The sequence below is a fragment of the Pseudorca crassidens genome, chromosome 16 (assembly GCF_039906515.1).
Source record: "Pseudorca crassidens isolate mPseCra1 chromosome 16, mPseCra1.hap1, whole genome shotgun sequence".
NCBI classification, from domain to species: Eukaryota; Metazoa; Chordata; class Mammalia; order Artiodactyla; family Delphinidae; genus Pseudorca; species Pseudorca crassidens.
Genome location: NC_090311.1, coordinates 31228038 through 31244367, shown reverse-complemented (window position 1 = coordinate 31244367; position 16330 = coordinate 31228038). Strand labels below are relative to the sequence as shown.

The 16330-nt window shown below is 45.7% G+C and overlaps 1 protein-coding gene across 1 annotated transcript in view; it reads right to left on the bottom strand.

Moving 5' to 3' along the window:
- Positions 1-16330, bottom strand: part of TLL2 (tolloid like 2) — a 132251-nt gene that overhangs the window by 67467 nt on the left and 48454 nt on the right. Inside the window, exon 3 of the mRNA XM_067709854.1 lies at positions 2253-2330. Within this exon, the coding sequence (XP_067565955.1) occupies positions 2253-2330 (78 nt within the window). The remainder of the gene's footprint in view (positions 1-2252; positions 2331-16330) is intronic.

The following is a 16330-nucleotide window of genomic DNA, read 5'->3' as shown; positions in this document are numbered from 1 at the left end:
GCTGACGTCAGCCAAAGAACCACCCCCGAAAGCCCAGTCAATGCACAGAATCATGAGAGATAACAAATCACAGTTTGAAGTCACTAAGTTTGGGGGTGGTTTTCACGCCACAATAAATCACTTAAATCGTGAAGGAAAAATTAGGTGTGGCATCTACATCACTGAAGGGTAATGGCAAATCCTTCTGGTTTCATCCTCACACCCTGTGTCCATTTTCACCACTAAGTGCTGGTCATCTGCGGCCAAAATGAAGTGACACGGATTTTACCAGGTGACTGGGAGCCTGAAAACGCCTAAGTCAAAATACCTTTGAGAAAGCAAAGCAGAAAAATACAGCTTTTAAAGGGGCCCTGCGCACGGTCCCAGCAATACTTGGTGCGACTTAAAATCAGATGCACGTTTGTCAAATGGTGGTGGTGGGGGTTGTGAGTGGAAGAGTCTGCCTCTCTCTAAAGGAGATCAGACTGCTGAGAGGGGATCAGCAAGCCAACAGGAAAATGGGCCAAGGACAGGAAGAAGCGAGTCACAGAAGTGCACCCCCAAATCACTGACAAAGGTAGGAAAAGACGCTGAAAGTCACCAGGAGTCGGAGAAATACAAATTAACTAATAAGAAGCTATCGTTTCCATTATTAAAAACACTGATAATACCTCGTGCCAGGGAGGACATGGTGAAAGGAGCACACTTACACCTTTTGAAATGCATTTTAGCAGCATCTGTTTAAAACACACTAAGTGTGTGGGGTCTATGTTCAGGTATTTTACTGCAACACTGTTTATGATGGCAAAGACTTGAAGTTATTATTAACTGATAAAAGAAGGGTTGAATAAGTTATGGCCCATTCAGACCAGGAATATTTTGCAACTATTCAAGAGAATAAATTGAAGTTATACAAGCGTCTTGGAGGGGTTTTCCACGAGGTACTGATGAGTGAGAAAAGCATAATGCATAAAAAACACGTATCAAATATGATCCCTTCTTAAAAAAAAGGACAAAACATATCTGTATATATGTTTATGTGTTTATATGTATGTTTATGTATGCATATGTAGACATCTCTGCATCAGTGTATATGTGAATATATGTGCATGGAGAAAAATATGAAAGGGTGAAAACAAAGTTACTAGCATGCATTACCTGGGGAAGAGTAGAGGGGTAACATGTGGAAAAAAGAAGTGAAGGAGGTAGCCAAATTAAAGGGAAAAGAAAAAAAAACAACACTAAGAAAAGTATATGATGATATCATCACATTTGTACATTACTGTGAAGTTATATATATATTGTGTGTGTAAAATATAAAATAACATTAAAGAAAGAACATAAAATGAAGTGAATAATGGTTTGTACTTCACCTCTACAGAAACATCCCTGAAACACAGGATTCTGGCATTTTAAAAATGATTCACTTTGCTCTGCGTTAATTTTATGTATCAATAGAAGGAATGCCCTTGTCGGCAACAAGCCCTGATTCCTGCAGGATGCAGGCTGGACAGAAGCCCAGCAGCCCTTCTCCTTCAGCACAGCTTCTGAACAGGAAAACCTTCTCCAAAACCAAGATGCTTCCAGTGAGGTGCCTCCCATAATCTCCACTAGAATCTCTGAGAGCGCATGCGCGTCTGGGCGCTGGTGTGCAGACAGGCAGAGGTGGTACCTCCAGGCAGGCCCCTGCCACAGACAGCCCCCCCGCAACTGTCCACGGGGTCTCTAGTCTACACCTGCCTCCCAGTCCCCACCCCAGCTTTAGCTCCCTTTCTTGCTTCCCAGGCCCACTCATTCTGTCAGACCCCTGGTTCCCAAAGCCCCGTCATCCCTCCTCTCCGTCCTCCGGGCCTTCAGCTCGCCAGCCAAGGGCTACAGAGAAAAGTCACGCCCAGACTGCAGAGTCTAACTGGAGGCCATCCAGTCCCCGAGCAACCAAATACCACCCTTATACCTTTCTCTGGCAGACGGCCCACCCCACTCAACAAAAGGCCTCACTGCCCCCTCATTCACAGACTTCACTGCTTCTAGTTCACTAAGATTGAAGTAAAAGGTACAATAAGAGGTTCCCAAAGCCAGGATCAGGGATGGGGGAGGGAAATGGGTGCGACTGGAACTAGATAGTGGTGATGGTGGTACGACATTGTATATGTACTTAATGCCCCGAAATGGTACACATTAAAATGGTTAAAATGGTAAATTCTAGGTTATGTGAAATTTACAACAACTGAAAAACAAAGAGTGCCCCAAGGCCTGGTGGGGCCTCACATTACCCTCTCTAGCTTCCTCACTGCTGGTATTCGTGGCTGTAGCATTCGACCAGCTCTCAGATGGCTGCTCTCCAAGCCCACCTAAAGGAACAAAGAAGAAAAGAAACGTGAGGACGCACCAGCCTTCTTTGCACCAGCACCATGAGATGAGGGAACAAACCTGGTCACCTGGGGGATGCTCAGAATCACCAGTGGGTCAGTAAAGATCTGTTAACAAAGGATGACTGGGCCCCTACTCGATGCTCAGGCCAAAAAGAACTTGCTTTCTTATAACCATGAACATAGTTCAGAAATTATAAATGTAGCCTCCTCGATCAGTTCAAGGGCACTTGGAGTGAAACATATAAAGTTAACAGGCGAATCCCAAAGTCAGCTTCCTAACCCCCAACTCCCTGAGAAAGCCCAACGCAAACCGGACACTCTCAAGTTCTGGAGTCCCCCGCACGGGATGCAGGGAGACGTCACCAGTGCCACTCCTAAATATGTGATGTGACAGTTGCTGCTGCCTTGGCTTATACAGGCATCCTGGTTTCCTCTTTGGGGTGTGAGTCTCCTTTTAGAAATTGCTCTGCTTACTTTATAAATCAGACTCTGCCGACACTGCCTCAGTCAAGGGCAGTGATGCACGTACTCGTTTGCTAGTATCATCATCTAGAAACCAGATTCACATCTGTCCCCACCAGGAAGATGGTCTATCACCATCTATTATTAGACCTACTGTGAACCAGGTACAGTCGCGGGCAGCAGGGATTCAGCAGTGAACAGGACAGACAGTGCCTAAGTTCCAAATGGGCAGTTGGACAGTAAATGGTAGGTAAGAAAATAAAGGAATAAGATGATTGCAGGTTCAGAAAATGCTCTGAAGATCAAACGCAGTATGTGGTAACGCGGCCTGGAGCAGCTGCTTAGAAAGAGGTCAGAGAAGGCCCTTTAGGGAGGTGACAGTTGGGTTGAGACTTGGAAGACAAGAAGGAGCCAGCCACACAGAGATCCGGGCCAGCGGGTCCCAGCTGAAGGAGGATCAGGAAAGAATCTGGATTGGGAATGAGCTTGCCATGTGGAGGGGCTGACCGTGGTGGAGAGAGGGAGGCTGGATCCTCAGGGATATTAAGAATATAGTTGGAGGCACAGCAACAGGAGAGGCTGATGGCTTAGATAGGAGGGACTGAGGGGGTCCCGAATGATGCCTACATTTGGCAGTTGAGCAGCTGGGTGGGTCGGGACACCAGGGAGCAGATTTGAGGACAAAGCCTGTGTCCAGGAGAGACTATCATACACGTGAAACCACACCAAAGCACCTACAGGACAATCTACTCGTGCAAAATATTTCTTGCATTTGTTTAGAAATCTGCAGCTTACAAAGCAGTTTCCCCATCTCCCCTTTGACCTTGATGAAAACACTCTGTAGCAGAAGTGTAACCCCATTTTACAGAGGAGAAAACAGATTCAAAATGATCAGCCCCGGGTTGCCAGCCCGTAAAGGAAGCTGAGGGCTCAGGACAGTCTCCTGGTCAGAAGCCCGATGATATTTCCTGTGCTCCATAGGTCACAGGCTTCCAGAGCTGCTCAAGGAAGGGTCCCAAACATGGAACCCAATGCCCTGGCCCCTGACAACCACGGAAGACAGGACCTGTGGTCCTGCATCCCAACTCCTGACATGCAGACCACCTCTCTCCCTCTGGTGACTGACACTGGCGGTGGACCAGGCGCGCGCAGATATTTTTACATGCCTTCATCCTGCTCGTCCGCTGCCTTTCTGGCCAAGTCAGAATCCACTAACACACTCCCTGCAGCTGCCGGGGCGTTCGCTGCCAGCTCCCAGCCCTCTGGGTATTCTTCCAGTTGCGATATCATTTCCTCTAGGGCTAAAGGTCAGGGGAAATCCTGATGGTATGAAAATCACTGGCCAGCAGAGGAATGTGCCCTGTGCAGACTGAAGGAGAGCCTGAGGCCAAGGCTCTCAGACTAGCTTAGTCTTCACTCCCTGTGTAACCGAGGATGAGACCTTGGGTGTTAGTACTTTTCATCTGTCAAATGGGCTGTTCCAAGTTCCGAATGAGGTAATGGTTTGTTTAGGCATTTGCTCATTCAACAAATGTTCATCCGACACCTGCTGCATGCCAGATGCTGTTTCTGCTGCTCAGGATATGACACTGAACAAACTCTACCCTGACCTCATGGAAATTATATTCTGGTGGAGGGTAGAGGAGAAAATGATAAACAAACAGGTGACTAAATATATAAGTCGGTTGTTGACAAGCGCTATGAAGAAAATAAATAAGGGTGAGGGGAACAGTGAATGCTAGGGGTGAAGGATTGCCATTTCATACAAGGCAGAAAAGCAGAAGCCTGAAGAAAGTGAGGGAGAGGGTCTGCAGATATCTGGGGAAGAGCATTCCAACTGAGGGGACAGCAGGTGCAAAGGCCCTGGGGTGGGAATGTGCTTGACAGTATGGAGGTGGGTATGACTGGAATGGAATGAGCCAGGGAAAGAATAATAGGTGATGAGGTCAGTGAGCAGTGGAGGGTCTGGGGGGGTCAGCTCCTGGGGGACCTTGCAGGCCATTTTCAGGATTTTGGCTTTTATTCTGAGAGATCTAGATGGGAGCCAGAGGACGTGAAAGGGTTTTATAACTGCACTGGCTCTGAATATGATCCGGGTTATTAGTAGCGAACAGGAGGGGAACACAGGAGCTGGGATTTGAAAGGAGGTTCTGCAAAGCACCAGTCCATCATGGAGGGTTGGAAAGTTTAGACCTGCTTGGCTCCTACAAAAAAAAAAAAAAAAAAAAAAAAAAAAAGACCTGTAAGGATACCTGAGCACAGCCTGGTTCAAGGTTAGCTGGAAGCTGTGGTTGAGGGAGCGATGGCTGCGAGAGATTGATATTCAGCTTTGCAGCAGGCAGAGGAGGTGGGGGGATGAGGACTTCTGATTCCCTTGGCCCCCTGGCCCTTGGGGTTACAATGGGAGCAAAGCTCTGGAGCTGGGGGGAGACCAGGGGCCCCCTAGCAGATGGAGGTGGGGAAGGAATCAGTGTTTACTGTGTGCCAATTACGGTGCTGACCATGTGCTGGGAACAGTGCTAAACGCAGAGTTTTGTAATTCTAGCCTCATGAAGACTCAGCGACAAAAGAGCCACAAACATCCTCGTCTCACAGATGTGGAAACAAGGTTCCAAGAGGTGAAGTGACTTGCCTGTCCTGAAGGTACAGAGATGGTTAGTAATGGAGAAGCTGAAGGTGGGTCCTGGCGGACCTCCCCAGATCTGTGCTCCTTCCCTCAGCCTCAGACCCAGAAAGAACAGGAGAACAAGTGGGATGTCTTGGGGGGGTGGTGGTGGTGGTGGTGGTGGTGGTGGTGGTGGTGGTGGCTGTCTATTCCCAAGGGAAAGCCACTGATGAGACTGGGGTCACAGCAATTAAGAACACACATCCCTTCTCTGTCACCCTTACCAGCAAGAGACTGGCAGCTCTCGTCATTTCTCCAAAGGGCAGCAAATCGCATGCTTCTAGTACAGCTGAGCCTGGGATCTACCTGGAGTGAATGTGATTTGGCCACTCCCCTGATGAAAACCCTGCCAAGGTTTCCCACTGCCCTCGGGATGAATTCTAAGCCCTAACATGACCCATGAGGCCCACCCCTGTGATATGGCCCTGCTGGCTTCCTCCAGCCGGTACCTCAGGGCTTCCTGCTACTCCCCCACTCCCACTCTGTGCTCAGCCACCTAAGCTCCTCACGGTCCTCTTGGATTTCCATTCTCCTCTTGTTGATGCGCCTTCCTCTGCCACACCCACCTCTTCATCTGGCCAAATCCTACTGGACCTGCAAGGCTCAGCTTGAACACCACTTCCTCTGGGAAGCCCCATTGCTCCTCTTGGGTTAGAAGCCCCCTCCTCTGTGTTACCAGCACCCTGGGCCTTTTCACATCCCTTGCCACAAGTAATTGGGATCTCCTCTCTACTCAGCTGATCCCCTAGTTTAGTTTTTAGCATCCTGAAGAAAGGGACCTTGCCTTGTCCAACAGTAAACACCCAGCACTGTGCCTGGCAATAAATAAAATATGTGATTGATGGATGAATAGATGGATAGACAGATGGATGAGTCAGGTAGACAGTGCTTACAGAGAAAACCCACTCATTTCTAACTCATCATCACTGACGGAAAAGTTTGTCTTTTTCAGCTTATGGAGGGAGGGAAGTAGATATTCTTGGAACAATGGCTTTCAACCTTCGCTACACTTCGGGATCATCTTGGGAAGCTTTTTAGAAAAGTACTGAGGCCTGCATCCCACCCCCGGAGGTTCTTATTTGATTGGCCTGGGCCTTGGGATTTTAAAAAGCTCCCCAGGTGATTCTAAGGTGCAGCCGAACTTGAGATTCTCTACTTAGAGAACCCTGTAAGAGGTAGCCTCAACTCATGATGTTTTCTTAAAACTAACCTCCTTCCTCCCCAGCTCACCAGGAATGGAAGATGTGGAGCTGAAGACAGACATCAAGTACTAAGAAAAGTCATTTCTCACATCTAAATCAATGGAATGTGTTGCTCCATTTCAGTAAAAGCAAGCAAATAAGACAGGTGTGCCTGTGGCTATAACTGCAGCCATAAGCACGCAGAACAAGGAAGAGAGAAATATAGTCTGATGGACAAAGATTGGGGGCAATGGGGGCAGGGAGTATTCAGGGTGTAGGGATATCTTTTTCCTTGGGTGTAACTGCAAGACAAAAAATATTTGAAAAAATACATATATATGCCCATATTTGATCTTTGGTTAATTACCTCTTCAGTGAGAGGCTATGCAAAGACCCCGTAGATTTCATTAGTCACAGGGGCTTATTCAAACGTCTCCTTTGCATAAGAAACCCAGGCTTACAGCTGGTCTCTGGGAAAGAATGCCCTCCAGGCCTTGAAAAGAGAGCTCCAGGCCTGTTCATGCAGAGGTCAGCAGCCCGTGATGCATGGGGCCAGGCTGAAATGTTTCTATCCAGCATTTGCAATTCAATCCCACAGTTTCCTTTATGGAACAATTCACTAAATTCAGAGTTGTTCTTTTTTCTAATTCACCATATAATTCACCTCCCAAGTTCAATTAAGAAGCAATCTGTTAGCAACTTTGGGAGCAAGCTGCTTTTCTTTGGGAAAGCCCAATTTTCTTCCGCTCCCAACAAAAAGTGGCTTAATTATATGCATCATATGAGACATTGATGTACACACAACGCCCCTCTACATAATTAATGAAATATTAACTATATACACCCAAAGACATCTAGGTAGAAAGGGATGGGCTTTTCCAAAGCCCGAAAAGACAGCCTTGGATCAATACTGTTCATTTGAATATATGATAATTCATAGTGACTATGAATTAATATTCATGAATATAATTAACAAACAAAACCTTACAGTAATTATTCCTTCTGTCTCATTCTTAGAGCCTAACGTTACTTGGCCCTCAGTTTTCTTTTTTTTTTTAATTTATTTATTTATGTATTTATTTTTAGCTGCATTGGGTCTTTGTTGCCGTGCACGGGCGCTCTCTCATTGCGGTGGCTTCTCTTGTTGCGGAGCACGGGCTCTAGGCGCGTGGGCTTCAGTAGTTGTGGCACACAGGCTCAGTAGTTGTGGCTCGCGGGCTCTAGAGCCCAGGCTCGGTAGTTGTGGCGCACGGGCTTAGTTGCTCCATGGCATGTGGAATCTTCCTGGACCAGGGCTTGAACCCGTGTTCCCTGCATTGGCAGGTGGATTCTTAACCACTGCGCCACCAGGGAAGCCCCATAACTGCCATTTTTAAATGCTGATTATTTGCAGGTACTCACATATGTTATCCTGTATTTAATCCTCAAACTAATCCTCTGAGGTGGGTATCAGTGCCATTTTACACGCAGTGTAACTGAGGCTTAGAGCACTTAAGATATCACTGTGGACACACAGCCATTGGGTGGAGAGGTTGAGATTCTCTCCAGATCAGTCTAGTGTCAAAGCCTTTAAGATACAACACAAATAACCCTGCTAGGACACCCTCAGCTCTCACAGTTACTGACTTTTTAATACCTGTATTTACAGCTCTGTCCCATCAGAGGTAAATCTAGCACAAAACTGCTTTGCTTTACTCTAAGAAAAATTAAAAAATAATCTCTAGCACAAGAGCTTAAAAATCACTTTATTGCCAGTCCATTCATTCAATAAATACTGATTGAGTGTCTGCTTTGGGCAGCACTGTGCTGGGTTCCTGAAGGCAGAGACAGGCAGAGTCTATCTTCATGGTGCCTTCATGGTGCTAGTGGAGGGAAGAAAATCAACAATAAACAATGAGATCCTGGGACTTCCCTGGTGGTCAAGTGGTTAGGACTCCACGCTTTCACTGCCATGGGCCCGGGTTCGATCCCTGGTTGGGGAAATAAGATCCCGCAAGCCGCATGGTGCGGCCAAATACAAAACAGGACAAAACAAACAAACAAACAAAAAGAGATCATTCTATGGAGGGATTAAGCACTTTCAAGAAACTAAAACAGAGTTTATGAAAGAGCAATGGGGGATGGGAGCCCAGGGAAAGTCTGAGTTGGTGAGATCTAAATGATGAGAGGGGGACACCCATCTGGGGAGAGTGTTCTAGCAGAAAACAAAACAAAACAAAACACCAGCAAGTAAAAAAAAGTCCAGAGGGAGGAAAATAAGAGTCCGATGGAGCTGGAACTAAGGCTAATACCTGAGGGATGCAGGGCCAGTTTGCCTTTGAGTCTTACCCTCACAGTCAACTTGCCTTGCCCTTTGGTCATATGTAATACGCACAGCAATCCTGTGAATAAGTAATATCATTCCTCTTCTACAGAAGAGAAGACTGAGGTTCATGAATAAGTTGCCCAAGGTCACCCAGCTGGTAAGAGACTGAAGTTGCCTTTCAAGGCAGCCCCTTCTGACTCCAGAATCCATGCTCCTAACCCCTGCCCTCTACCTCACACCTGTACAGGTGTGGTCTGAACAAGCATCCCAAGCAAGGCCGATGGACGACACATCTGCACACCTCTGTCAGAAAACTACTGGCGAGACACACACAGCAGAGCTTTTCATTATTCATTAGGAAAAAAAAAACGAGGCAAAGCCCCTTTAACAGGTTGATTTAGGAATGAACTAGGCAACCACTGCGGTAATCAGTGTGTAATCCTAAGCAATTCAGTGCCAAGTAAAGTTTATATCTGTGCCAAATTTCAAATGTTACAGAAGGGAAAGAGAAAATGGGTTAAAAGATCACTGCCAGTTTTTGTTAATGAAATGATTCAATATTGGCAAGTGTATAATAAAACGGGAATTCTTATACACTGCTGTTGAAGGAGGAATATACATTGGTAACATGTTATGAGATAATTTAGCAAGATGTATCAAAGTCTTTTAAAACAAGCAATAGTATGATTTTGACCCAATGATATGACTTCGACCCAATAATATGACTTCTAAATATCAGTACTAAGGAATCGATTGACAATGAAAACAAAGGATGTTCATTCTCAACATTTTAAAGACGGACTGTAACAACCACACACCCCCAATAAAGGAATTATGATATAAAGGAACTTAATGTAACATTTTAAACTGTTTTAGAAGAAAGATTGCTAAACGGGAAAAATGTTCATATTATAAGTCAAAAAACAGGTTAGGAAGTAGTACCCAGTATGATTCCATCTTTTTAAAAAGCATATACGAAAAATTATGGAAAAAATACTGGAAGGAAATATGCACAATGTCCATTGTGATGATCCCTGATGGGTGATTTTTGGGTGAATGTTACTTTTTTATATACTTTTTGTAATTTCTAAATTTTATTCAACATATTACTTTTATAATCAGGAATTAAAAATAAAGAAGAACTATATTACATCATACACTTTGCCTAAGAACATGTGCTCTGCACTTTGTAGTGTATGTCTGTACACACATACACATACACACACACACTGTTGCCGGGAAACCCTTTTCCGATGGGAAAGAAACATACTCGTGTTTATGCAGATGGAAAGGTTGTGGTCCAATCTTTTTTTCTACTTTTCTGCTCTCACCATGGAAAGAAAAAATAATGAGTCCACACCTTGGCAAGATGGAAGAAAGGAAAGCTAAGCTCATTGGTGAGAACGGGAAAGGGCTTGCTGGAAACTTCTTTAAGACAGTGTTGGATGGGCTCTTGGGAGATCCAGTGCGCTCTTCCCCAGTCAGTTAACTGGCTCCCACCTGTGTCCTAGCACTGGCTGATGAAGCCTTGGAATTTGCTCCGACCCCAGGCAGAAGCTCATGGGAGGCTTCTTAATCATGCAAATTTGAGCTCTCTCTTTCCAGAGCCTCCAGCCAGATGTCCATCTTGCTTGGTGTTGGACCCTCCACCCATCCTGAATGCCTGTGTCTGCATCTTTCCTAGTCCCTGACTGTTGGCTGAGCTACACCAGACCTTCTGCTTAGGGATGCTCTTGAAGGACTTGCTGCTCACCTGGCTTCAAACCTTCAGTGCTCTCCTGGGCCCTGGACTCTAGGTCTTCTTGCACACTTGGTCCACATCTTTCACACCCAGCCTGGCCTTGGCTTCTTGGCCATTTCCATCATTTATTGCTGTATAACAAATTATCCCTCTAAACAGAGTGGCTTAAAATAACCACCATTTTATGCTTGCTTCTGATTCTGAAGGCCAGGAGTTTGGGCAAGGAACAAACGGGGCTGACTTTTCTCTGCTCCGGGACCTGAGCTGGGTTGACTTGAAATGGCCGAGGGATGGCCGAGATGGCTCATGTGGAAGGCAGCATTCCAAAAGGATGAGCCCCACCGTGCAAGTGTTTGTCAGCTTCTGCTTCCATCATGCTTTCTAATGTCTTACTGGCCAAAGCAAGTCACACAACCAAGCCCAGAGTCACAAGGAATGACTATGCCAGGTGAGGTCTGTCAGGGACCACGAATGGAACAGCCTACCCCCTGTTTGAGCTCTAGAGACTTAAAGTTCTAGCAAGTCAGGTGGTTTGCAAGATGGACCTAGAGTGCCAGCTCTGGAGTCAGACTGTCCAAGGTTAAACCTTTACTATGTCACTTACTAGCTGTGTGATCTTAAGTCACTTAACCTCTCTATGTTTCAGTCTCCTCATCCATAAAATAAGGATGAGAGTATTCACCTCTTAGGGTTGTTACGAAGATTAAGAGAGATGATACATTCAAGACATAGAAAAATGCCTGGCCCACAGTCAGCACTCATTGAGTTAGCTATTATTACTATTGGCTCTAAAACTGTTCTGAAGGCTGAAAGAGCAGAATGGGTTGAAACAGTAAGCCACAGAGACAAGACATTTTATACCAGAAACACCACAAGTGAAGTAAAAAGTTAAGTTCTCCTTAAAGTGCACTGAACGAAACCAAGTTTAGGCTGAGGACCCATTAATACTCATTGGCAGGCAGTGACAATAAGACATCCACTGTACCCAAGCATGTTATTTTTTTAAAACTTGCTCCATAACAATTTGAGACATCAAATAACTAAAAAATTAACCAAAGATATATGTTAAGAAAAGACTCGGGTGACTAGGCTGTGTGTAGTCATCCTGTTATCCCTGGGAGAGTGGAGTGGCTTGGCCAAGATAGTTAAGAGTCATTCACTGAGTAGTGGGTCCCAAATTACAGGCTAGAGCTTTGCTGAGAGACCCAATAATGTTTACTGGGTCTTGTGTGCCAAGGACTGTGCTTGCTGCCTTACGTGTATTTTCTCATTTAATTCTCAGCACAGTCCTGTGAGGTAGGGACTATTACTGGCTTTACTTACAAAAGAAAGAACTGAGGCTTAGAAAACTTTAAATAACTCACCCACAGTCACACAGCTAGTAAGAAGCAAAACCCAGATATAATCCCAGGCCCATCTGATTCTACTGATGGTCTTTGTAATACAGGGCTAGGGATTCCAACCTTAGTAATTGACAGTAAATGTCCCAATATATAAGGCTGGGAAAATCCCAGCTCCTCATTCTCTAGAGTAAGTTAGGTCAGTGGTCCCCAATCTTTTTGGCACCAGGGACCGGTTTCATGGAAGACAATTTTTCCACGGAATGGGGGGTGCAGATGGCTCAGTTAGCAACGCGAGCGATGGGGGGCGGCAGATGAAGCTTTACTCGCTGGCCCGCCGCTCACCTCCGGCTGTGTGGCCCAGTTCCAAACAGGCTGCGAACCGGTAGCAGGCCACGGCCCCAAGGGTTGGGGACCCCTGAGCTAGATGATAAAGGGTCATGTTCCCAGGGAGATCTCTCTACATCTCAGGCATGGTTCTGAAGGCTCAGTGACCCGTGTTTGTATTGCGAGGTGGGAAGTGCACAGGAGACTGGAGCAAGACCCCTGAGGAAGAGGAGGAGAAGACAGATGATGAATGGGAACCTGAGCTCCCAGGGAAGTTGTCCTGCAAACCACTCTCCACTCCCTGGCGGCTGCCCCAGACACACTGACAGTCAGAGCTCTCCAGCCCCAAATCAGGGATCATGCCAGATGTCCTTGAAGACTGAGCAGGTTGTTCCTCAGGAATAGGAAGTGGTCCCCTCCAGGCACAAAAGAGGGCCCCTTCACTTTCGGCTGAACTCAGGACCACTGGATTCCCTCAGAGCCATCTAAGGTATCCACCTCTAGCGAGGGCTCACCACCTGCCTTGAATCAAGCCAGTTCCACAATGTGCTATGAATCAGACACCGCCCCATCCACAGGAGCCATGAGGCAGAGAGAACAGTAAGAGCAACCTGGTGAAGGAAATCCCACTCTCAACCTGGAAGTTTAGGAGGGCTTCCTGGAGGTGGCATTGAAGGACAAGAAGGGTTTCAATAAGTAGAGACGGGAGGGAGTCAGGCAGGATAGACCATAGAAGAGAAAAGACTAGCCCAGCTTGGTAGCACAGCTTTTTTGACCTGAGTGATCTTTGGCATGATACTTAAATTCTTAGAGCCTCAGTTTCCTCATCCATAAAAAAGGACACAATGGGATCTAACTTTTTAGGTTGTGAGCAACACATAATACAATGTCTGGCACCTTGTAGGGACCCCATAGCCTTACTGATGATTATTCTCTTTTTTTTTTTTTTTTTTTTTTTGCGGTACGCGGGCCTCTCACTGTTGTGGCCTCTCCCGTTGCGGAGCACAGGCTCCGGACGCGCAGGGTCAGCAGCCATGGCTCACGGGCCTAGCCGCTCCGCAGCATGTGGGATCCTCCCGGACCGGGGCATGAAGCCGTGTCCCCTGCATCGGCAGGCGGACTCTCAACCACTGAGCCACCAGGGAAGCCCAGCCTCTGGTATCTTGATGACCATACTAAAGTTTAAGCTCTGGCCAGGAGCACAGCTATACCAACCTGTTATCTGTCTTCAGACCCCAGCCTGCGAAACCCAGCCTCCCCCATTCAGGACAGAATGGAGTGTCCTGACAGAATGACAGCTTTTCTCTGCCCTACCCCTTGCCCAAAATTTTAGTAGGGTCTAAGAGCACATCCCAGTGTCATTTAGAAGAAGGAAGGGGAGAGAGGGAGGAGGAGACAGATGAGAAAGGAGTAGCTGCTCTTTCCCTCAGACAACTGTCACCTGAACTTCCCATGGGGTTTGGTCCTTTTTGGTTCACAAAGCTGTAGAGGGGAATTGCTGGTCTTCAGAGGCCCTGGAGGGACTAGTTGGGGCCTCTTTCACACGGATTTCCAGAAGCTTCTGGGGCAGGGGGGTGCTTCTAAAGCAGGGAGTGGCTGGGTGAAGAAGCGGTGGGGCAGTAGAGAGGCAGTGGGGGAGAAATTCAGACACAGCGCTCATGGCTGATGGTGAGGCAGGAAGGGATCACAGGGATCCAGGAGCACGGTGGGACACCGATTAAATTCTCCCCTGAGACGCTGAAGGCCAAAATTTGGACCACCAAGCTGAATGCATAAGAGGAAGATTCTAGAAGAATCTTCTCAGTCCTCATTTATTTCCTTCGGGGATCACTGAGCATTACCAGGAACGATCTCATTTATTTGCTCACATGTTTATTGCCTGCCTCCCTGACACCCTCTAAAAAGCTAGCTCCATCTTCTCCCCTGATGTACCCCCTGGCCTGGGACAGTACCCAACACATAGGAGGTGGCTGCCGGTGGGAGGGGGGACTGGGGAAAGGGAGGCTGCAGGATGTGAGGCTACAGCGGACATTAATGCCTGTCTCCAGTCAAGAAGTGGTGGCGTCCTGGAGAGTTGATAGGACTGTAGGGATGGCGAGAGTTTGCTTGGGAGGGCTATTTAGGTGATGGGATGAACATAACTCGGTACCCAGATGGATATGAGAAGAGAGATGGAGGGAACTCCCTTCTCAGCTCTTAGATGTGATAAAGGCATACCCTTGCCCATCCTTCACACTGAAATATGCCAAAAGAAGAGAAATTTTCAGAGGGTCCGTTCGAATAGTCAACCTAAGAGACTTGGGATAACTTTAACAGGAAGGGTGGATAACTGCAAGAGGAGAATTATACATTTGTACTGCAGTTTATAAAAGTAGTAGTAAGTGAAGAAAAGACATTCCATGTTCCTGGATGAATTGGGTAAATGCTACAAATGTATCCATTTCTCCAAATGAAGTTATAAGTTTAATGCAATCATGATCCAAATTCAAGAGGATTTTGTTGGGATCTTCCTAGATTTTTGTGGAGAAGTGATCCTCAAATTCATGTAGAAGGATAAACAAGTGAGACTATTCAAGAAATTTCTAAAAATGAAAAGCAAGAACCATGAGGAAGGATGGCCACCAAATATTAAAACATATAAAGAAATTAACATGAAAAGACACACAGATGAATGGGATACAAACGCTAACGCTACATGTAAAAACACACACTATGTGATAAAGGAGACATGGGGAAAGAATATGAATTAGATGGTAATCCCGACAAGGGATTAATCTCCAACATATAGAAACAGCCCATGTAGCTCTAGTCAAAAAAACAAAAACCCAATCAGAAAATGGGCAGAAGATCTAAATAGGTAGCTCTCCAGAGAAGACATACAGATGGCCAAAAAGCACATGATGCTCAAGGTCACTAACTATCAGAGAAATACAAATCAAAACTACAAGGAGGCATCACCTTGCACCGGTCAGAATGGCCATCATAAAAAGTCTACAAACAATAAATGCTGGAGAGGGTGTGGAGAAAAGGGAACTCTCCTGCACTGTTGGTGGGAATATAAATTGGTACAGCCACTATGGAGAACAGTATGGAGGTTCCTTAAAAAACTTAAAATACAGCTACCATATGATCCATCAATCCCACTCCTGGACATATATCTGGAGAAAATCATAATCCGAAAGGACACATGCACCCCAATCTTTATTGCAGCACTATTTACAATAGCCAAGACGTGGAAGCAACCTAAATGTCCATCGACAAAGGAACGGATAAAGAAGATGTGGTGCATAAATACAATTGAATGTTATTCGGCCATCAAAAAGAATGAAATAATGCCATTTGCAGCAACATGGATGGACTTAGAGATTATCATACTAAGTGAGGTAAGTCAGACAGAGAAAGACAAATATCATATGATATCACTCATATGTGGAATCTAATTTAAAAATAAAGACACAAATGAACTTAACGGAACAGAAGCAGACTTATAGATATCGAAAGCAAACTTATGGTTACCAAAGGGGAAACATTGTAGGGTTGGGGGGAGATAAATCAGGAGCTTGGGATGAACACATGCACACTACTATATATAAGATAGATGACCAACGGGGACCTACTGTATAGCACAGGGAACTCTACTCAGTACTCTGTAATGGCCTATATGGGAAAAGAATCTTAAAAAGAATGAATATATGTATATCTATAACTGAAGCACTTTGCTGTACACCTGAAACTAACACAACATTGTAAGTCAACTATACTCCAATAAAATTTTTTAAAAATTCTAAAAATGAAAAGCAAGGACCTTGAGGAAGGATGGCCACCAAATATTAAAACATATAAAGAAATTAACATGAAAAGACACACAGATGAATGGGACATAAATGCTAACATTACATATAAAAACACACTATGTGGTAAAGGAGACACGGGGAAAAAATATGAATTAGACGGCGTT